Source organism: Thalassophryne amazonica, chromosome 9, assembly GCF_902500255.1.
Source record: "Thalassophryne amazonica chromosome 9, fThaAma1.1, whole genome shotgun sequence".
NCBI lineage: Eukaryota > Metazoa > Chordata > Actinopteri > Batrachoidiformes > Batrachoididae > Thalassophryne > Thalassophryne amazonica.
Genome location: NC_047111.1, coordinates 25,191,591 through 25,215,942, shown reverse-complemented (window position 1 = coordinate 25,215,942; position 24,352 = coordinate 25,191,591). Strand labels below are relative to the sequence as shown.

The 24,352-nt window shown below is 40.8% G+C and overlaps 1 protein-coding gene across 1 annotated transcript; it reads right to left on the bottom strand.

Annotated features, from left to right (window-relative positions):
- Window positions 1–767: 767 nt before the first annotated feature.
- htr3b (5-hydroxytryptamine (serotonin) receptor 3B) lies at window positions 768–18,973 on the bottom strand. The gene is given in 9 exon segments (XM_034179042.1): window positions 768–1,042; window positions 1,557–1,766; window positions 5,185–5,395; window positions 8,260–8,417; window positions 10,769–10,938; window positions 15,096–15,205; window positions 15,484–15,528; window positions 18,816–18,946; window positions 18,949–18,973. Coding segments are annotated over 9 exon segments (1,335 nt in total).
- Window positions 18,974–24,352: the final 5,379 nt, after the last annotated feature.

Genomic DNA, 24,352 nt, shown 5'->3' with positions numbered 1-24,352 from the left:
ACCTTATTAAAGACTTTATTCTTTAAGCTATGAAGCTGTTTTGAATATAACATGATTTATATTAGAACATGAGTAAAGAATAGCAGAAAGAGTTTGGAAATGGAAAAAAAAAATGTCAAATATGTTCAGGGACACTGAAGTCACAGGTGTCTGCTTTAGATTTGATGATACAAAATCCTTTCCACAGGTTGGCCATGTTATTTCAGTTTTAGAACATGCTTTGATACATTTAGTAAACGGATTTGTTTTCTGATTTAATACATTTCTGTGTGCATGCAGTCTGCCTGCCTGACCCCGCTGACTCCACACCCTCGCCTCCCTTACTTTATTTTTTCCTTCAGGGTTGAATTATAGCCACTTCACCCTCTGGAGAACAGAAGGTCGCAGCGCATAATAAATGCACATGTAACGTGGTATGTGTGAAAATAGCATCAAAAATTTTGAACTGAACTCGCATTATAAAAGGAAAACAGTTTATTTACATATTCCATAGCCTAGCTTTGACCAGGGAAAAATAACTTTTGAAATGCCAAGACATGTTGGTGTTGATGTGCTTTGAACTAACCCAGTGCACATGCACTTGAGCCTGCAAACTGGTATTCATTGAAAAAGTAAAATAATGCTTTGTGCAGGGTCATGTGAAGGTATGACCACGTTATTAGACTTTTAGAATGTAACTACTGTGGAGGAAAAATACAATTTAAATGTTTACATCTCTGATTTAGTACTTTTCTATGCAAAAATAATCACTCTCATTGACAACCACATCAGGTCCTAATTTCCGCCATCCATCCAGCATCCACCAGCAGCAGGGTGCTGGCATACAATCCCAGAACAAACAGATAGACCCGAAAAAGAATGCAGTCAACCTTAGAGCAGAGGTCCAGCCATGTGGTCTGGGACAACGACCCACTGTCATCCTGGGACAAGGTGAGGCGGAGTGAAACCAGCTCCTGGAGAAGCCAATGTAGCACAGAGGGAACCTCATGGGCTTCATTTAACAACAGCAAATCCTCCTCCAGTGATGGCTCCAGCTCATAATCTATAATAACAAAACGAAAATGTCCAATTTACTGTTCAAGGTACAAAGAGCTTCACAATAAATCAAACTGAGTGAACACAGGTGAAGTGTCCAAACCATCTCACCAAGTGAATGGATGCCAACAGGTGTCTTAAAAAGAAATATTAAAGTGTACAGTTGGAGACATACGTAGGTTTACATACGCCTCAGCTAAAAGTTTTCATCTTCTACTGTATTTTATTTTATCAAACAACATGTATGTTAACCGAGATAGAATGTCTACTTTGTTCCCATAAAAAAATATTTAAGAGCAATAGCTACAAGATTGATTTATACACTTTGCCCAATTTACTTTGAGTCAGTTCACAAAAAATTTAATATCAAATCACAAAGCAAGGTGCCTGGATCCAGGTTTCAGTACAGGGGCTCCTGGGTGAGTTAGGTAAGGGGCTTGTAAAATCCTGTGCAGGTACCTGCTGTGTCATTGCTGCCAACAGGTCTTTTTCAAACTTCGGTCTTTGAGTTTGTGGCTTACCTCCAGACTGGTTGCTGCTGTCCAGAGTCTTAATGGCAGTGATGGTGCTCTCAGTGAGGCTGTGGTCGCCCGAGCCGTACTTATCGAGCAGGCACGCGGTCAGTGACATTTCCCTGACCTCCTTCTCACTGTGGTGCAGCAGCTTCACCACCAGGATGGACTTGATCAGGCTAAGCATCAGCAGGGCCATGCACACAGCAAAGAACACACCTAACGAGACACAATGACACTGAGTGGCACAAAGGTTTTCTGAGACCATTTGAGAGCCAGAAGCATTGATTGTCATCTCACAAGCAATCATTCATGTAAAAAAGGTACATATCTCAGTACAGGCTGTTGGATGCATGGTTTTACTGTCCAAAAAGTTTCCAAATGATGGGATGCTGTGCATATGGATGCAAAGCTCAAACTGAAAACTTGTAAAATGTTTAGATTTCCTGTTGCTGCAGAAAGGAGGGAAAATATGGGGGGAAAGTCAAGAGAATTGATAGAAAGCTACACCCAGCTCATGTCTCTGTCAGACAAGTTCATGTTCAAGCACATGCATATTGTGTAGGACCTACTCATCAGGCTTTTATAACTAGCAGAAATGCCCATTGTTCAGAATGCTAAATGCAAAAGATAAAAAATATAAATATAAATGCAATTGTTCAGTCTAATGACTAATACAACTCACGATGAGTTGTATTAGTCAGGTCTCACCCTGACTATAGTATCTAAATTCTGGGTCTGTTAATGAAGCACAGGAAACTGTTGCACTGTTGCCTCTTGCACTGTTGCCTGAGGCAACAGTGCACGTTCAACAATTTCATTTCATTTATAATGCACCTTTCATTAATAAAAATCTCAAAGTGCTACAGGGAAAAAAAACAAGGATAAACAAGAGAATAAAAACAAAAAATCTTAAGACAAAAACAGTCATCAGAATATAATAAAACCAAAATAAAATAATAAAATAGAATAAAAAGACTAAGATGCAACAGATTCAAATTATTGAGACCTGTGATCTGTCTAAACAGGTATGTCTTGAGGCTTTTTTAAAAGCTTCCACAGTCTGTGGAGCCCTCAGATGGTCAGAGAGGGAGTTGAACGGAGGGAACGGGAGGATGTGTGGGGAGTGAGGAGGTCTTTGAGGTATGTGGGGGCATTGCCATGGATGCATTGGTGGGTAATGAAAGCAATCTTAAAATGGATTCTACAGGTGACGGAGAGCCAGTGAAGGTTATGGAGTATAGGTGAAATACGTACTCTCATCAAAATTCTAGCTGCACCGTTTTGAATGTATTGAAGCCTTTGAAGGTTTTTTCCAGAGATCCCAAAGAGCAGGGAGTTACAGTCATCAAGCCGAGAGGACAAACATGGACGAGTTTTTCAGCATCAATGATGACGTTGTACTGCAGTGAGTGTAGTTTCAAATTGGTGAAATGGTTCAGTTTTTGCTGCCCAAATATCCATGAGTGGAATTGGAAAGAAATGAAGTCTGTGTCACCTAAAGAACTACCTGAGGAACAATAGTAGGCACAGACAAACCAGTGACCCGGTGTCACTCCTGGCAATTAACCCTCAGAGATCACGGCCCCTGGACGGGAATCAAATCATTGATGCTTTTGCTCATAACCACAACAGGTGCATTGTCCTGTTATGAAGACATCAATTGTAGGTGAAAAATGTTCTTTCTGCCTGCCATTGGCATTTTTCTCCTGAGGCTATAGGCTACATGTGTAGATCTATGAATATTTGTACTGAACAGTAGCCTAGGTTTGTGTGTGTGATTTTGTTTATTCTGTATGTCATTAGTGACTGTCACAGATGAGAATGTGGTTGTGTGCGTATGCCTATGAATCTGGCAGAGGTGTAGCAGAGAGCCGTCGCAACACACAAGCCCATTCCACCCTCCATAAAAATGGCAAGCTCCCCCATAGCACCTGCAGAAAAAGCTGCCACTGGTTACCTCACATATGTGCTAGTGAGCACTTCTCCTTTGCCAAAATAATCCATCCCACCTCACACACCTGGTGTGCAGACCTGGTGTGCAGTAACTACAGGGGCATTAAGGTAAGGGAAAGAGTAGTAGACATTAAGCTTAGAAAACAGGTGAAGATCTGTGAGCAGCAATATGGTTTCATGCAAAGACCACCACGATGCAAAGTTTGCTGTGAGAGTACTGATGGAGAAGAATAGAGAAGGCCAGTAGGAGTTACGGTGGTGTGTTTGTGGACTTAGAGAAAGCGTATGACAGGGTGCCAAGAGAAGAGTTGAGGTATTGTATGAGAAAGTCTGGAATGGCAAGAGAAGTATGTTAGGGTAGTGCAGAACATGTACAAGAATAGTGTGACAGCAGTGAGATGTGCAGTTGGAATGACAGACTCATTTAAGGTGGAGGTGGGATTACACCAAGGATCACCTCTGAGTCCTTTCTTGTTTGAAATGGTTATGGACAGGTTGACAGAGATCAAACAGGAGTCTCCGTGGACTATGATGTTTGCAGATGACATTGTGATCTGTAGTGACAGTAGAGAGCAAGTTTCTAGTCTGGAGATGTGGAGATATGCTCTGGAGAGAAGGGGAATGAAAGTCAGTAGGAGCAAGACTGAGTACATGTGTGTGATTGAGAGTGAGCCAGGTGGAATACTGCAGTTACAAGGAAAAGAGATGGTGAAAGTAGATGAGCTTAAATACTTGGGAGTAATGGAGAGTGTGGTAGAGAGGTGAAGAATAGAGTGCAGGTAGGGTGGTGTGGGTGGACAAAGGTGGCAGGAGTGATTTGTGACCGAAGAATATCAGCAAGAGTGATGGTGAAAGTTTACAAGACATTAGTGAGACCAGCTATGTTGTACGGCTTAGAGATGGTGGCATTAACAAAAAGACAGGAGGCAGAGCAGGAGGTGGCAGAGCTGAAGATGTTGAGATTCTCTTTGGGAGTGACAAGGATGGACAGGATTTGGAATGAACATATCAGAGGGACAGCTCAGGTGGGACAGTTTGGAGACAAAGTCAGACAGGTGAGATTGAGATAGTTTGAACATGTGCAGAGGAGGGACCCAGGGTATATAGGGAGAAGGATGCTGAGGAGCCACCAGGAAGGAAGAGAAGAGGGAGACCAAAGAGGAGGTTTATGGATGTGCTGAGGGAGTACATGCAGGTGGTTGGTGTAACAGAGGAAGACACAGAGGACAGGGTGAGATGGAAACAACTGATCTGTTGTGGTGCCCCCTAACGGGAACAGCTGAATGAAGAAGGAGAAGTTAACACAGTGCGTGCATTATATTTGTAGTCTTTAAGGCTTTAAGGAAAACTTGCCATGCAGACCTAGTTCAGTTGACACACATGGACCCCAAAGTCCAGTGGTATGGACTCCAGGACTGACCCCACATTTTCACAGAGTTTTCAAAAATCTGTTTTTATCTTTCAACAATAACAAATACTTGTAAGTATGTAAGCTTTACCACTTTAAACAGATCTGATCTAATACATTATTCAATGAGATCTATCCCAGGTAATGTTGAACTTTTTCAACACATTTCTGAGAAAATCACTTATGTTAACGTACACTATCTTGTGCATTTTAATAATGCATATTCTTTTCTGACTAGTGTTTTTGAAATAATAATAAAAATATACGTGGTACCTATGAGTGGGGTTGTCACTGCCGTGCTGGGCAGTTCGTCCGTCAGGTTGACTCTAAACACAGTGTAGCCCAGCAGGATGCTGATCTTAAAGGTGATACGGGTGCCGCTGTTCAGGGGCAGATAGAAGCTGATCACGTCTACCAACATGAGGAAGATACTGGGGATGAGGAGACCAACCACATACAGCAGGGGGCGCCGTCGGATCAGCACCTGAATGAAAAGGCAACTAAGATATGAACATCACAATACATCCGTTGCTCTTTGTCTGTCTTGTTGAGGGTCCGTGGTTGCAGATGCGAGGTGAGACAGAGCTGTATTGCAAACACACTTGTCGCCATCATGTGACCTCAAGTACTTCTTTGCAGTACAAAGTCAGTTTAATCATGCTCCAAAGTTTGATACGGATTTAGTTTATTATTTTGCGATAATTGTTGTTGTTGTTGAAAATTAAAGGGTGCTGTCTCAAATTTTTTTAAACCTTTTTTTAAATGGTTATAAATGGTCATAAATTAAGAGTCAGAAATGTTTAAAATGATCCCAATCAAACATCATTTTTACTCGTCTTCTATTTCCATTTGTCTAACAGTGTCCTAAATTTACTCACAAGGCTGTGTTTGGATCAGCATTTTAAATTGTGTCATCATTGTAAAATGTGTGGTAGATGAGTGTATCATGTACACCTGAACCATCCACCGTGGAGCAGTTCAACAATATCTCAGTTGTCATAAAACGGTCCACAAGTACAAACGCTCCATTCTGTGAGCCGCGTACAGAGCCGCTGTCCCTGCTCCCCACCTGCAGTCGCCTATGAACCATTTTATTCACCACTAACAAGAGGTCCATTGATAAGGGAGCCACTGAGACTGTTCATTACGCTCACTCACTCTCTGCTGTCTGTCTCACTGTTTCTTTACTTTCACACACTGACTCTCAATCATCTTTTGCCATTAACTCCCAAAGGCTCCAGACAACTGCTTACAGTTCTACGGCCCAGTGTGACGGGGGCTTAGTTTGGAAGGACAACAGTTTTAAGCCCAACACCCAGCAGCTGTCTCGGCTGCACTTTCTCACTGACTCGAAATGAATCAGCTGTACATGAATACAGACATGACTCTCCTGGATTCTTCCAGACTTTTGTTGTGAAACACTTCCCTGATTACTGTTCCTCTTCCTCCCAGCTACTTGCACTTATCAATCATGGCCAATACCAATCCTGCCTCAGTCAGTTGACTGTACAACTGGCATCGATTCCCTAAGCACCCTTTGTATGTATATCAGTAAACACTACCCTGCCTGATTCTATGATACATTCTTCTTTGATTTCCAACGTTGTCTTGCTGTCTATCTGCCAATAACTTTCCATGGCAGAAATTAACCTTTTATTACATGTATTTAGAGTGTTTCACTGTTTTGGATTGCTTTAATTAAGCCCAATAAACAGTCAAGTCTGGGAGCATGTTCCGGTGCCACATCATCACATCCATGACACCATGAGAACTACTAACTGCCTTGCGTCCTAGATGGAAACCATCAAGGCAGACAACCGGTCAAACCGGTCTTTGTCCTTCTCCAGGCCCTGGGGTCCTCAACAAACATGTATGTGCGTGATCATGCACAGAGAAATGTGAAAAAAACACACGACTTAGCAAAAATGCGGGCTCATTTCCAATGGCAAGGGGGCCCAAGACGATTGAGAGTCCCCATTTGCTGCAGCCCTCAGCCGCCTTCACAGCCGGTAGGGTTGCTGCCCATCTACTGCTGTTCTACCATTGGGGACTTTAAGTCAGAACTGCAGCCGGGTTGACTTGCATAAGTGCTGAAAGGGGTGTAGCCAGGCCGTATCCCAGGCCAAGGGAGGGCAAGGGTGTACTAACACTTACCTAAGGTGTACACCCAGGCAAGTGGATGGAAGGAGGTGCCTTACTTCTCAATTATAAATCAGCTCCAAGCAAAGTCTAGCCACTGCCCTAACAGAAAAATGTACCATATGGCCATAATGTCAAAGGTGATACTCCTCATCTTAGTCTCCCTAAGGTACCACTAATTTGACACAAAATTATTCCAGTCCTACACAAGGATCCTCTGAAGAAATCTAGTTCCAAAGGCATCCAGTCATCAACTTGGGTCACTGGTTAGCATCCAAGTCTCACATCCACACATTTAGACAGGTAACACCAGGACCATAAAGACTTGAGCCTTCGTTCTCCTGTAAAGATATCAGCATCATGACTCCATAAGCTCCCAGTCATCTCTCAATCTCAAAGGTCAAGGCCCTAGAAACATGAATGTCACTGCTGATGATAAGTGAATGCAATTCTGATAGCTGATTCCAGGAAGTCATTAAAAAGCCTGGATCATAGTCTTTGTCCAGGACAGTTGGAAACCCAGACATTGTGATTCCTCACTAAGCTTCTCAAGTTCTGCAATCAGGGGATTCACTGATTCCGCAAAGATCACAGCATCATCTACAAAGTCAAAGTCAGTTAAATTGTCCTCACCAACAAAAGCACCTAAGTCACTGTCAGTGTTGGGTGGAACATGTTACTCTAATCACATTACATCTGTCTGTAACACAGTAATGCAGGGGTGCCCAAGTTCGGTCCTCGAGATCTATCTTCCTGACACCCTTAGTTGTCTCCCTGCTCCAACACACCTGAATCCAGTGAAAAGCTCAATAAAAGCCTGCAAATGAGTCTTTCATTGGATTCAGGTGTTGCTGGAGCAGGGAGACAACTAAGAGTGTCAGGAAGGTAGCTCTCGAGGACTGAAATTGGGCACCCCTGTAGTAATGTAACGTGTTACTGTTGTATGTTCAGTAATCGCACGACACTTCCAAAGGATTACTGGATTCCCCTGAACACAGCATGAACTGGAGCCTGTAACTTTGCTTACTCTCATAACAATGCTGTCCAGAATAGGTGAAGGAAGGACAGAACAATCAATGTCCATTCCGATGGAGTACTGAGGGGGGAGTTGAGGCAAAATGTGTGGACTAAACAGCTTTGTTTATTTCATGTGAATCTGTTTACTATAGTTGATAAATGTGTGTGATCGGAAGTCGTGAGTGCACGTACGTTGAACTGGATGTGGGCATAGTCGGTGTCTCCTTGGTGAGATTGCCAGTAGTGGGAGGGAATGGACAGCAGCTCCCATTCTCCATCATTCATGAACTCTCTCTTCTCATTAGCAATGGCCTCTGCACTCCGCCCCAGAGCCAAATCGATTTCCTTCACTGCACAAGAACACAGCAGATATGATGAGAAGGCATCACAAAGAAGCCCCAAAACAAACGTACATTTCTGCTTTGTTTGTGTGTGAGCACTATGTTCTGAGAGCATGTGTTACAGATGTCCTTACATTTTTCTTCCAGTGTTCAAAATCATGAAAGTAAACAGACTGAAAGTAGATTTTTACTTCGACTGTGTCTGCATGAACCTACCAATATTAGTAAAGCAACTGACTGTTGACCTTGATGAGAACTATTCAAAGATGCAACCATGAAACTGAGCAAGAACATTTTATTGAGGTATTTTTCAAGATGTTGTTGAGCCAAACTAAAATCACACTTTTCATTTTTTTTTTTCAAAATAAATCAACATGTAACTAGTCTGCTAAAATGATTGTATTTTATATTGGAGACAAGTCTGACCATCGCTGAATCCTCTTTCTGTCTACCACAGGAAGAGTTCTTGTAGTAATTGCCAACAACTGTCTGAGACCAAGAGTAGAAAACATCCTTCTTTAAACCCAGAGTGCCTTCCGACCATGAAGAGAGGCAGCAGACATGATCTTCACTGTCTGCCAATTGGCAGCATGGTGGCTTAGTGGCTAACACTGTAGCCACTCAGCAAGAAGGTTGTGGGATCACTTCCCACTGTGTTTTTTCTTTGTGGAATTTGTATGTTCTCGTCGTGTTTATGTGGGCTCCCTCCGGGTACTTCGGTTTCCTCCCACTTACCAAGACATGCAGGTTAGGTGAACTGGAAACTTTAAATTGACAGTAAGAGTATGCGTGGGTGTGAATGACTTTATCTGTCTATATTTGACGCTGTGATAGGCTGGCATCCTGTCCGGGGTGTATCGTACCTCTCGCCCTATGATTACTGGGATAGGCTCCAGCTCCCCCATGACCCTTATTTGGAATAAGCAGGTATGGAAAATGAATGAATGATTGTCTGCCAATTGCAAGAAAAGTGTTGAGAGCAACACAGCCATTGTACCCTGCCGTGATTAACTTTATTAACACGCCCACTTCCTTGGAAGATCCTGAGCGAAAACAGGCTGTCCAAAGAAATTTATCAAGATCCTGAGGTTTATCCGCTACATTTCTGGTAAATGACACAAAAACTGAAGCCTTCAATGTGCAATCGGGAGTAAAGCAATCATCTTTGTGGCAACAATCCTCCACCTGATCAAGGACAAGGTGCCACCATAAATTGATATTGTGCACAGAACAGGTAGAAAGCTCTTCAACCAGAACCAAGATGAAAATCACGACCATGCTCCTGGACTTCCAGCATGCAGATGACAGCAGCGTGTTATCCTTTAAAAGAAGGTCTTCAGAAAATCCTTGAACCCTTCAATGAAACCTACAAAAGCTTGGTCTTCAAGCTGAAGAAATATCAGGTCCTGCATCAGCCTCCGCACAACATCAAGCACTTCCTGCTGTGAAACTGCATGGACAGGTCCTGGAGAACGTAACCCACTTTCCCTACCTGGGCAGCCATGTGTCATCAAACACCAACATCAATGATGAGATACAACACTGATTCAAGTGTGCAGGAGCTGCCTTTGACCAGCTTTTCAAATGAGGCCTTCAGCACAAGATGAAAATCGTTGTCCACAAAGCTGTTGTCTTGCCAACCCTGCTGGATGGATCTGAGACCTAAACCATGCGAAGACCCTTAAGCAATTCCATCAGTTCTGCCTGAGGATATCCTCTGCATCAGGGAAGAAGACTACCATACCAACATAAGCATCCTGGCTGAAGCCAAGCTCCAGAGCGTAGAGCTTGTCATCATCATGAACTAGCTTCTGTAGGTGGGTCACATCATGAGGATGGCTGACAGCCAACTTTCCCAAGCAAATCTTATTCCCAGCTCAACAAAGAAAACGATTCAGAGGAGGGCAGAAATAATACGGCAAAGACCTCCTGATGCACAACCTCAAGAGCTGCTCCACTGACAGGAAGACCTGGGATGAACATGCAAGGAACTGAGCCAGCAGGTGAGCAATGATCCGCGCGGTGGAGGAACTCTTCAAAAAATGAGGACAAACAACATAAAGGAGAAGAGGAGGTCCACATCAAATTGTCCTGGGTAGAATATCATCAACCTGATGGGTTGAAAACATTTTGTCAAGCTATAGTTCCTCTTAAACAAAGAAACAAAAACATACTAAAAGATCTGAATGTCACTTTTTAAAAGTGGGCTTCATGTGGGCGTAATGTGGTACATTTGATAATCATCTTATAAGGCACATATAAAGAGCAAACATGCCCAAACTCACGTCACCAAGAAAACTGTTGACCAGGATCTGAATTTACTGCCTGTTGAATCTGTGACATTTTGACAGTAAGCAGACCTGAGTGAAGCCAGCTGCGAAAGGTGAGGCTGCAGTTCTGCTTGTCAAATGGAAAGGCGTACAATTCCAAACTGCAGGCCAACACCACCTGCATGGGGCGGTGGTTCTTCACCGAGCCGGAAGAGTTGATGTACACGTAGGGAATGGGAGGTGATTTCCCCTCATCCACACTGGAAGCAGACAGAAGACAATAGGGCAGAATATGATGAGATTCACTAAGAAGACAATCAGAAGATTTTGAAAGATTATGCATTCACACAAATACACTCACTGGCCACTTTATTAGGTACACCTTACACAAATAGCTAATCAGCCAATCACATGGCAGCAACTCAATGCATTTAGGCATCTTGACGTGGTGAAGATGACTTGCTGAAGTTCAAACCTGGCATCAGAATGGGGAAGAAAGGAAATTTAAGTGACTTTAAACGTGGCATGGTTGTTGGTGCCAGACAGGCTGGTCTGAGTATTTCACAAACTGCTGATCTACTGGGATTTTTACACACAACCGTCTCTAGGGTTTACAGAGAATGGTCCAGAAAAGAGAAGATGTCCAGTGAGCTACAGTTGTGTACATGAAAATGCCTTGTTGATGTCAGAGGAGATTGGGCAGACCGGGTGTGATATTATGATGTCAATATAGTTTCTCCACTGTGAGATCAGTAAAGTCTTATCTTATCTTATCTTATCTCGTCTTGTCTTGTCTTGTTGTCTTGTCTTAATATGGACCAACATCTCTGAGGAATGTTTCCAACACGTTGTTGAATCTATGCCCCGAAGAATTAAGGCAGTTCTGAAGGCAAATTTGGGGGTCCAACCTGGTAGTAACAAGGTGCACCTAATAAAGTGGCTGATGAGTGTAGATGAGCACTTATTAGATTATATACCTGGGCAAAGGTCATGTTGTAAACCTGTAAATCTGCCCCATGTGCAGTTTCTCACTTTAAAATATCAGCACTTTATCCAGCTGCACAATTTCTAGTCCTTATTCTGGACCAAAATCATGATGATAAAATGACCCTTTGACTTTAGTGACCAAGCATCAAAAGCTCCACTGTGCAAGCCCCATCTTTATGTTACTCACATTACATCCTATGAGTTTGGAACTGCCGCACTGACCATCAATCACTCTCCTTCCTAAATATCTGACCCAGATGACCTTTGTACATCCCCAAATCAGAAAAAAATTGGAACGGTATGGAAAATGCTGAATTAATTCTGACTTTTTTTTTTTTTTACTTCTACTTAATTGCAGACAGTGTGAATCCAACATACATGTAATTCATGTTTTTTTTTTTCCTCTTTCCAACTTCATTTCAATTGTTGATTTGCATCCATTAAAGACCTGCAACACATTCCAAAAAAGCTGGAATGCTGAGCCCACTTTGTAATGTTGCCATTCCATCTCACCATCATATTTAAAAGACGTTTTGACATTGAGGACAAAAGCAATGAAGCCTTTCAGGTGTCATTTTGTCCAGTTCTTCCTGCACAGATGGCAAAAGGTGTGAAACCACATGGGGTATTTGTTGGTGCAGTTTTTGATTCAACATTCTCAACAGTAAAGTTCAGTTCTGCAAGCAGGCCAGTCCAGTGCCCATTTCTTCTTCTTCTGTAGCCATGTCTTTGTAAAGTGGATGTCTTGTTAAAAAATGAATGAACATCCCTGGAAAAGACTTCTTGAAGGCAGCAAATATTGTTCCAAATTCCCATTATACTTTTCTGTAGTAATGCTGCCATCACAGGAATGTAAATTGCCTTTGCCCAGGGCACTGAATCAACCCCATACCGTGACAGACCCTGGCTTTTGGACTTGTTACTGATCACGGTGGATGGTCCTGTCTTTGGTCCTGAGCACACTGTGTCCATTTCTAATAAAAAAATTTCAAAAAGATCTGGAATACTGACTCATCTGACTACAATACACATTTCCATTGTGTGATGGTCCAAAACCAAACCTGGATGCTCTGAGCCTAAAGAAGTCAATGCCACTTTTGGAGAAGTTCAACATAAGGCTTCTATTTTTGCACAGTAAAGTTTTAAGTGGCATTTGTGAATACATTATACATCATACATGGATGTAAAATTGAGCAGGTGGATTCATAAATATCTGGGGTTTACATCAATAACAACTTGACAGGATTTTCTGTATATTAGCAATATAATCAAATATAATGTCTTTACTTTGATTGTTAATGCCTTTACTTTGATGTACTGTCTTTGATCTCATCTTTGATTCTGTTCTCTATTTTCATATATACATATATGTATGTGTGAGAGTTCATGTACCATTATTCTTTTAATTAATCACTCATTGTCAAAGCAACCATATACACTGAACTGTTCAAGTAATCATTAAAACTGCTCACGCGAGAGGGTGAACAGATGAACTTTGGCTTAGTGAATGTGCAGACTGTTTAGCTAAAGCTATGTTTTGCTGAGCGCAGATGTGCGTCTTTAATTAATGGTTCAGCCTTGAGGGAAGAGCGGTGTGACCGGCACACTGGTTCAGGGCTGGATATTGTTATGGGAAGACTAGGAGACTGAAGGCTTAAAGCCATAACAGTTTTCATATCAATGTGAGACCAGACTCTGTGTCTTTTCCTTGTTTGTGATATTGCCGCTCCTATATGCTTGTTTGTAACTTTTTGTCAATAAATAGGAGAAGCAAATGGGCGGGGCCCTTCAGAGCAGATGACGGTTTTTGACGAAGGTTCTTGCTCATTTGTTCTCTACTGATCAGGAAATGAAATTCAGTCTCTTGCGTGATCATTCTTTGTGTAGCTAACTGAGTTGCTCTTTTACAGATTTCAACTCTGACACAACTTAAGCTGGCACACGCAAGTGTCAAGCATTTGTGCCCGAATCCACCAGCGCATGCTCTTTCTTCGTCGACTCCGACTGTTTGGTGTATGTAGGAATATTATGTTGATTTTCTACAGAGCAACGATTGAGTCTGTGATACAGTATGGTATTACTAGCTGGTTTTGTAATTTAATGGTTAAATCAAAAACTCAAATATTAAATCTGATTAAAATAGCTGGCAAAATCATGGGTATGGTGGTACCTGAACCTCCCCAAGAGTTGTTTGAACAGGCAGTTCTCAGATGTGCAGACAATATTTTATCAGATGCGTCTCATGTACTACACTCTGAATACATTTTACTTAACTCAGGAAGGAGGTACAGGGTTCCTCTTTGTAAATATAATCGATATAAACATTTTATTCCATTGTCAGTGTGACCTTTTGGTCACACATGTCACTGTGAAATTGTCTTGTGTATCAGTTTTTTGTTATTGTTGAGTTTGTGTGCCAAATAAATTCATTCATCATTCATTCATTCAATCAGCAGATAGCTCAGGGAAGATAGCATAAGGTTATGTATTGCGGAACTTGCACAAAGATGTTAATAATGTTGTGTATTTATATTTAACTTTAATTTAATATGTTGTTGTTTTTTATGTATGGGTGGTATGTACCAGATGTGTTGTTGTGTAGTACACCCCTCTGTCCAAGGCAAATTTCTCCTTAGGGAGACAAATAAAGACACTTTGACTTTTGACTTTGTAACTCCATACCAAATCATGATTACAATCACCTGATTGAAATAACTTTTTTATTTACTGCAGTTCTTTCTTTCTTTTTTGCATTTTCCATATTGTCCCAACTTTTGTGATTTGGGGTTGGACAAGGCTGAGTATATCGGACAATAAAGGTCTGCTGAGGTAGTTCTTATTGCAATACTGTCCATGCGGGCAAAATAACATTGATCAACACTTGATCTGTGTTGATGTCTGATCTTGAATCAACAGAGAAATATGTTGGATTTGAAAATTGGATCAACATCAAAATCTTGACAGTAGGTCAACACTGATATTCACTGTAGATATTTCAATATAATATTCAAGTTATTTTAATAAATGTTAAAAATCACCAAGTGACACATCTGCTGTTTTGTGTAAATACTTGAATCACTTCTTATGAGTTTGTGAAAGAAATTATAAACTAGATCAAAATACACGAGGAACCTAACCACATTTTGAAGTGGTAGCAGTGTCACATTCAGACGTTGTTGCGTCAGGAGATTGCCGATGGAGAGGCAGTGGATGTCGCGTTAATTGACGTCAAAATGTAATATAACCAAAAACAATGTTGATTCAACATCGCCGTGGCCACTAGGGTACTTTTTGGACATTGAACAGGTTAACATGATTTAATCATACAAGACACTTTCAACAAACACTGACTTTTGTTATCCTGTAAAATTACAGCACACTGTACAGCAGACTAAAACATTAATGGTAGATTAATGAGATATTTTCTTACAATTCGCAAACTATTATATCAGGAATCCACATGGCGTCAGATGACAGTGAGATCTCAGTGATACCATCAAACTCGTCTGGGTCCCAAACCAGGAACTCATCTGTCCACATCTGAAAACATGAAATACTACATTGTGTGGTAAAATATCATGAAATATTTGTAATTAACAGCTTGAGTAGATAAATCACATGCTTGATAATATTGACATTCGTATTTAGGGAGATTTATTTGATGGTTTAATCAAATTTGCCGCATGCTTTGTATATTTTAAATCCACTTTAATGCATTCATTTATCCTGAGGTGGTGGAGCTTCAGACGTGGCAGCCACATGTGGAGCTTGTGGTTATGGAGCTAAAAGCTGCACGGGTCAAACAGGAAGCTACTGACCTGTCGATACCAAAAACTCATGGTAATGCTCTGGGTCTTTCCATCCTGAGAAAAAGAAAATATTCTGTTTGATTCTTTCACAAATCACTGGCTCATTTAAAAATGCCTTCAGAATTCTGACACCTCACTGCTTACAGTAGTGTTCAGAATAATAGTAGTGCTATGTGACTAAAAAGATTAATCCAGGTTTTGAGTATATTTCTTATTGTTACATGGGAAACAAGGTACCAGTAGATTCAGCAGATTCTCGCAATCCAACAAGACCAAGCATTCATGATATGCACACTCTTAAGGCTATGAAATTGGGCTATTATTAAAAAAAGTAGAAAAGGGGTGTTCACAATAATAGTAGTGTGGCATTCAGTCAGTGAGTTTGTCAATTTTGTGGAACAAACAGGTGTGAATCAGGTGTTTAAGGATGAATCCAGCACCTGTTGAACATGCTTTTCTCTTTGAAAGCCTAAGGAAAATGGGATGTTCAAGACATTGTTCAGAAGAACAGCGTAGTTTGATTAAAAAATTGATTGGAGAGGAGAAAACTTTACGCAGGTGCAAAAAATTATAGGCTGTTCATCTACAATGATCTCCAATGCTTTAAAATGGACAAAAAAAAACAAAAAAAAAAAACAGACGCATGGAAGAAAACGGAAAACAACCATCAAAATGGAGAGAAGAATAACCAGAATGGCAAAGGCTCACCCATTGATCAGCTCCAGGATGATCAAAGACAGTCTGGAGTTACCTGTAAGTGCTGTGACAGTTAGAAGACACCTGTGTGAAGCTAATTTATTTGCAAGAATCCCCCGCAAAGTCCCTCTGTTAAATAAAAGACATGTGCAAGAAGAGGTTACAATTTGCCAAAGAACACATCAACTGGCCTAAAGAGAAATGGAGGAATATTTTGTGGACTGATGAGAGTAAAATTGTTCTTTTTGGGTCCAAGGGCCGCAGACAGTTTGTGAGATGACCCCCAAACTCTGAATTCAAGCCACAGTTCACAGTGAAGACAGTGAAGCATGGTGGTGCAAGCATCATGATATGGGCATGTTTCTCCTACTATGGTGTTGGGCCTATATATCGCATACCAGGTATCATGGATCAGTTTGGATATGTCAAATACTTGAAGAGGTCATGTTGCCTTATGCTGAAGAGGACATGCCTTAAAATGGGTGTTTTCAACAAGACAATGACACCAAGCACACTAGTAAATTAGCAAAATCTTTGTTCCAAACCAACAAAATTAATGCCTCACAGATGTGAAGAAATCATGAAAAAACTGTGGTTATACAACTAAATACTAGTTTAGTGATTGCTAAAAAAGCAGTTTGAACATAATAGTTTTGAGTTTGGTAGCGTCAACAGCAGATGCTACTATTATTGTGAACACCCCCTTTTCTACTTTTTTTACTAATAGCCCAATTTCATAGCCTTAAGAGTGTGCATATCATGAATGCTTGGTCTTGTTGGATTTGTGAGAATCTACTGGTACCTTGTTTCCCATGTAACAATAAGAAATATACTCAAAACCTGGATTAATCTTTTTAGTCACATAGCATTACTATTATTCTGAAACACTACTGTATATTGGTTCATACATGTCTCAATGTTAAGCATTACTTTCACTTTATTTCTGTATGAATTTATACGTATGATTAAAATACATAAATAAACAAAAACTAGCGTGTTGCCGTGGGGATCCATGGACTCTAGATTGGGTAGTGTTTATAAAATAGGTAGCTTTTTCAGCGGTGGTAATAAAATATACCAGTCACTATAATGATTTGGACTGTCGCGTGAGTCCAGAATGTAACTATCAACATCCATTTTTCACTATTGTTAGCTAATATCCGTAGTTTCTCCTAAAATATTAGTCCTATCAACGTTCCATTTTGGCGGTGTTTATCCTTGACCCAGAATACATAAGCACTAGTGTTTTGCCCTTGGGGATCCACAGGCTCTCGATTGAGTAGTGTTTATAAATAGGTAGCTGACATTTTTGTGGTCAGGGTGTTAATAAATTAAACAAAGGCTGTATACTGAGTTGAATAGCGTGTGAGTCCCGAATGTTCTTAGAATGTTAGACCTCAACTATTTTTAGAAGAAGAACTCAGCCCTTTTACTTCCTGTTAATTATGCAATTTTTTTAATGTTAATTTACTGTCAATGTATTTATAAATTGTTTAGGTTCTTGCTATCATATACACACACACTATTTATTTCTACTTTTATTTTGTCATTTGATATCTAATTGGACCACAGTACAAATAAGGTTTTCACTTTCTTGTGCCATCCATGCATTTTTAACATATTTAGAATTATATTGTGTACTTACATTGAACTTAAAATCACGTTTTTTATATAAAGATGACTTACCGCCCCCTGCTGGAATGTGTGAATCCAGAAAGTAGTTAGCAACATGCATGCACAGCTGCAGTAAGCAGGTGATTTTAACTTGACAAACAAAAACAGTGGCTGAAACATTTCACTCATGGTACCAACATTAAACTTAAGTCACTCCTGGTAGTAGCAAACTGAGACTTATCTAAACTGACTAAACCAATTTAGCTACAAAAACACAATAAATCAGTAACACAAACAACGCTGTTAAACTAACATAAACCATAATAACAACATTTAAAACCCCAAAACCCCAAACTCCCATGGTGCATTGCAGCATAGCACCCATTGTTTATTGGTTAACTAAAATTGCTAATTTCCTCCAAAAATACTTTTACGATCAACTTTCTGTTTTGCTGCCTTCATCCTTGACCCAAATACATAAGCATGCCCAACGGCAAATGTCAGCTCTCTCCAGTTTTTGTGTGATCAAAGCATGCACACACACGCACACACGTGTCTGGGTCAAGTGGACTTAACAGTGAAATTCAGTTTTCACAGGGTCCAGACTTCATACACGCAGAGGCCACTTGGCTGGTATAATATACGAGGTCTGTAGAAAAGTATCTGACCTTTTTATTTTTTTCAAAAACCTGATGGATTTGAATCACGTGTGCTTGCATGAGCCAACCTTGAACCTTCATGCGCATGTGTGAGTTTTTTCACGCCTGTCGGTTGCGTCCTTTGCTTGTAAGCAGCCTTGGTGTGAGGATGGGTGGAGTCTCTCGTTGTTTTTTTCTTGCAAGGAAATGGCGGAACGACACACATTGTTATAATTTAGTTAATGCAGCAGCTGTGGAAGTTTTGTTTTATTTTTTGTTGTTGCTATTTTGTTTGGGGGTTTTTTTCTGATATTTGTCATTGTCAATAAAAGATGTTAGATTTGTTTAAGATTTGGAGTAAAATTCAGCAGAGTGTCTGCATCATTTACATACCACATCCAGCACAGACTGCAGGATCAGATCTATATGGACCGTGGTTGGACTGGTCCAGTTGTGAACGGGTCGAACGCCACAGTCATACTTCCTTAGAAGGGACCTTGTCAACTGGTTCAGAATGGACCTCTTGGCTTCTCTGGCACACATTCTGTCATTTGGCCTAAAAATTAGGAATGGATTTAAAAAATAATAATTTCTACAATGGTGACACAAAGGAAATACTGTGTTATGTATAATTTATTGCAACAACAAAGTAAAAAAAAAAAAAACTCAATGCCTGGTTTCTAGTTTTATTTATATTTATAATAAGAATTTAATATTACATGTAACTGATGAAGAAACTTTTAGTCAAACAGATAGATATTTAATGTGGCATAGTAACTGATGTAATATTACAAATAAATACTTGAGAAATGCAGTTTTATATACTTTATATTTTATGTGTAATGAAAGGTTCCTGTAGTCTTAACCTAAGAAATTTAATATCATTCCAACAAATGTCACAATTCTTTGGCTTCTTGTACATGTCAATACATCAGACTTTAAGGTTTTGCTGCAAACAAATAAAATATTGAAGCGCTACTACTTTCCTTTTCCTTCATTCACAAAATGTAAGTTACTTTGAGTAAGGTGAAGACCATTTACTTTCTTTCTTTTTGATTAATTAATTAATTAATTTATTTATTTATTTATTTATTATTTATTTTTTGCAGTTGTCTTTGAGTGCTCTTCGGTCTCATTAAGGGAGCCCTTTCATTTGCAACTTTGTGACTGATGACTGCCCTACAGGTGACACTTTATTGGTCATTGGTGATTCCAATGCGACCACTGGCACTGGCAAGGCTGGCTACAAGGCTTCCATTGGTGCACATGGATCTGGTAGCCATTGTGACAATGGGTCAGTCCTTGAATTTACAAAAAGTAGGTGGCTACAAGTTGCTGGATCCTGGTTTCAATGACCAAATGTACACTGGTGGACATTCTAATACCTACGGTGTTGCCAAGGAGATTGATCCTGTGGGAAAACAAAAGGGAATTTTGCAGAACCGTAGTCTGTAAACAGACCACAGACTTGTTGTGGCTTCCCTGAGGATTCAGTTTAAGTCTCACAGGCTACTGCCAATTTAATACCAAAGAATCTGTCCTGACTTCAAGATCAGACTGTTTCTCAGGAATTTTCATGCCATATGAATATGGAACTTACTATGGAACTTACAGCATGGACACAACTGGTGACCTGAATGGATTGTGAAACTTCTGCAGCCAGATCCTGAAAGTTGCTGAGGATTGTATTGGACTTGCCAGTGTCCATAGGAGGAGGTGTTTTTTTATCTGAGGGCACTTGAAATACCACCCAGAGGAGCCTAGTGCACAGCTTGACGGGAATTCTAGGCTTTACTGTAAGCTTGGAATGCGGGATGTGGCGGCCCTGCGAGCATACAAGGAGGCCTTTGTTAGAGGAATCTGTGATCAAGAGACACACCATCTGTGGTCTAGTGACCCTTGACCTGCATACAGAGGAATCAAAACACTTTGCTCCTCCAAACCTATACCATGTCCCACTGCATTTATGATGGAAGATGGTTCAGTCCTGACAGATGCCTCTACTATCTGTAAAGCAGCTGAGGACACGGAAAACTCCAGGGATGTGTGGTGCTAGAGATGAGCTCCTCCAGGTGGGTGGAGATGATGATCACCTGGCTTTGCAAGCAATTATGTTTTGATCTGGGAGACAAATCAAATATCATCCCTACAGACTGAAGAAATGACTTGTTGTCCCAGTCAGAAAAGGATTGATGATCATATGGATTGAAACAGCTATAGGGCAATCACACTGGTCTCTGTACAATCAAATATTTTCGGTTACTGGTAGTGTGACTTTTTAATCACTTTTCTTTTGAGATCAAGTTTGCAGAACTTAAAATAATAACTTCAGAAACACACTTTCTTATGTTAAATCATCTCAATATTTGTAGATTCAGTTATAAACAAGTCACTTCTTTTGGCTTCCCCTGTTTTCACTCGTGGTCACCACAGCAGATCCAATATGGGTGCATGTGTGCATGCGTGTGTGTTCCAAATATTTAAATACCAATAACATACAATCATTTGATCAGTTAAAACAGCGGCATCCTACCTGAAAGCAGCAGCATCAGATAAATGAGTAACATCGTTGTTCAGAAGATTAAAATCAGGTCCGTCTGCAGGTACGGTTCCTTTACTCCAAAATACCACAGTTCCATCGAACAAGCTGAAGAGCAGAGCTTCAGAAACAGTGACTCCAGCAATGCACACATGTTGGATGTGATGATTTTGGTTTCCACTGTTAAAGCAACATGATACAGATAATGATGAAGCGTGCTGGAGAGCTCTCCCTACGGGCTGGATTAGTGCCGCTATGTTAGAGCTTCATGGCAGACGACTGAGAATGATGACGGGTTGTTCACAGTGAAATAAGTCAGAAACATCACAACGTCCATCATGTCCACCTTTTGATGGAAAAGCAATATCAAGCTCCCTAAAAATTTTTCAAAAGAGTAATCACACTGTGCTGTGTGGAAAAAAAAAGTTGCACTTGGGTTTTTGGAAAAGATGTTTTATCTCTTAAAAAAACATGCCAGCAAATTTATGGTGAAAAAGGTTGACATTAAATGAAAACTTTAAACTGTACTTAGTTGCTTGCTTTTGACTCCTGAGCTCAAGATGATGATGAAGCATTTAATGGGCTGTATCTTGACGGTGGGAGTATAACGTAAGGGATGTGTCTAAATTTGGATTGTCAGTTACAGTAAGGCAAATAAGTGTTTGATCCACTGTTGATTTTGCAAGTTTTTCGAGAGATCTGTAAGTTTTAGCTACTTCAACTGTGAGAGACAGAATCTAAAAAACACACACACAGAAAATCACATTGTACGATTTTAAAAAATTTATTTGCATTTTATCACATGAAATAAGTATTTGATACAATAGGAAAAAAACTTAATATTTGGTACAGAAACCTTTGATTGCAATTACAGAGGTCAGACGTGTAGTTCTTGACCAAGTCTGCACACTGCAGCAGGGATTTTGGTCCACTCCTCCATACAGATCTTCTCCAGATCTTTAAGGTTTCAAGTTTCAGCTCCCTCCAAAGATTTTCTCTTGAGTTCAGGTCTGGAGACTTGCCAGGCCACTTCAGGACCTTGAAATGCTTCTTACAGAGCCCCTCCTTAGTTGCCCTGGTTGTGGGTTTGGAGTCATTGTCATGCTGGAAGACCCAGCCATGACCCATCTTCAATGCTCTTACTGAGGGAAGGAGGTTGTTTGCCAAAATCTCGCAATAGATGAACCCATCCATCCTCCCTTCAGTACGGTGGAGTCGTCCTGTCCCCTTTGCAGAAAAGCACCCCCAAATTGATGTTTCCACCCCATGCTTCACGGTTGGGACGGTGTTCTTGGGGTTGTTCTCATCCTCCAAACACGGCAAGTGGAGTTGACACCAAAAAGCTCTATTTAGGTTGTCTGACCACATGACCTTCTCCCATGCCTCCTCTGAATCATCCAGATGGTCAGTGGTGAACTTCAAATGGGGCTGGACATGTGCTGGCATGAGCAGGGGGACCTTGCTGCCCTGCAGGATTTTAAACCATGACAGCATCATGTGTTACTAATGTAATCTTTGTGGGTGTGGTCCCAGCTTTTTTTAGGTCATTGACCAGGTCCTCCCGTGTAGTTCTGGGCTTTCTCAGAATCATCCTTACCCCACGAGGTGAAATCTTGCATGGAGCCCCAGACTGAGAAAGGTTGACAGTCATCTTGTCTTTCTTTCATTTTCTAATAATTACTCCAACAGTTGTCTTCTCACCAAGCTATTTGCCTGTTGTCCTGTAGTCCATCCCAGCCTTGTGCACGTCTACAATTTTGTCCCTGGTGTCCTTAGACAGCTCTTTGGTCTTGGCCATGGTGGACAGGTTGGAGTGTGATTGATTGAGTGTGTGAACAGGTGTCTTTTATACAGACAACAAGTTCAAACAGGTGCAATTAATACAGGTAAAGAGTACAGAATAGGAGGACATCTTAAAGAAAAACTAACAGGTCTGTGAGAATTCTTGGTGGGTAGGTGAGAAAAATACTTACTTCATGCAATAAAATGCAATTAATTATTTAAAAATCATACAATGTGATTTTCTGGATTTTTTTTTAGGTTCTGTCTCTCACAGTTGAAGTGTACCTACGATAAAAATTACAGACCTCAACATTCTTTGTAGGTGGGAATGTATAAAGCTGCACAAGCACACATAAAGTGAAGCCAAAGGTCAGCGCTGGGTGCAAAGTGATTGGATTTATTCTGATCATTAGTCATGGCGTGTTGTGGCCCTAACATAATCTCTCCCAATCAGAGTGTCACTTGACCTTCTTTTAAGATGGACTGCAACCAGGTGCACAGCACTGTGGTAGTCAGTGGGTGCAAGTGAGAGATTTTCTGGTGAGGAAAACAGATCAGCATGAACACAGGTGCAGGTGGAATCAAGATAATGAAAGAGACATAACACTCAAGTTGCTGTCAGTAACTCCTGTTACATCCAATATATGTGAGAGTGTTCACTGACTACCATGCATGGCTGTGCACTGAAGGTGCTCCCTCAGCATTGAGATGGACCTCACACAAATTCTTGAATAAATGAATGGAAAAACCAAGACTAGTCAATTGCAGCACTTAAAAAATGTAAGGTAAGAACTGTTTGGTATGTCTTTAGGTGGATATTTGCTGTTATGCCCCGCACGGCACTTGCGCCGCGAGGCGGGGCATATAGCATCTGGATTGTTTGTCCGTCCGTCCTTCCATCAGTTCGTCTGTCCATCCGTCCGTCTGTCCGGCCGCAATTAGTTTGCCGCAACAAGCATAGCCGGCACCTATTGCAGGCAAAAACTTCATATTTGATGGGTACATGCTTGGAGGAGTACTTCGCATGGGTTTGAAGGCTGGTGACCTTGACATGCTTTTCAAGGTCACTAGTGGTCACAACTGTCAAATCTTTTGCCACAAAGTAGCCCGGCACCTATTGCTGGCAGAAACTTCATATTTGGTGGGTACATGCCTTGGAGGAGTACTTCGCATGGGTCAAAGGCCAGTGACCTTGACCTACTTTTCAAGGTCACCAATGGTCACAACTGTCAAATCCTTTACCATAACGTAGCTCGGCACCTTTTGCTCATAGAAACTTCATATTTGGTGCGTACATGCCTTGGAGGAGTACTTCACATGGTTCGAAGGCCAGTGACCTTGACCTCTGTTTCAAGGTCACCAGTGGTTGTATTTGTTTTGAAGGCTGGCGACTGTGACCGACTTTTTATGGTCACTGTTTGCCACATCCTCTAAATAAATATTATGCCAATCTCCAATTTTTTCCATTGTATATCTACATCAAACACATAAGGCTTCAACCATATACCCACCCCATACAAGTACATATTACTACACTTTGCATGGAAAATAATACTGCGCGAGGGGCATTTAGTGATGAATGCCTCCAGTTTTAATTAAAGTACATGTT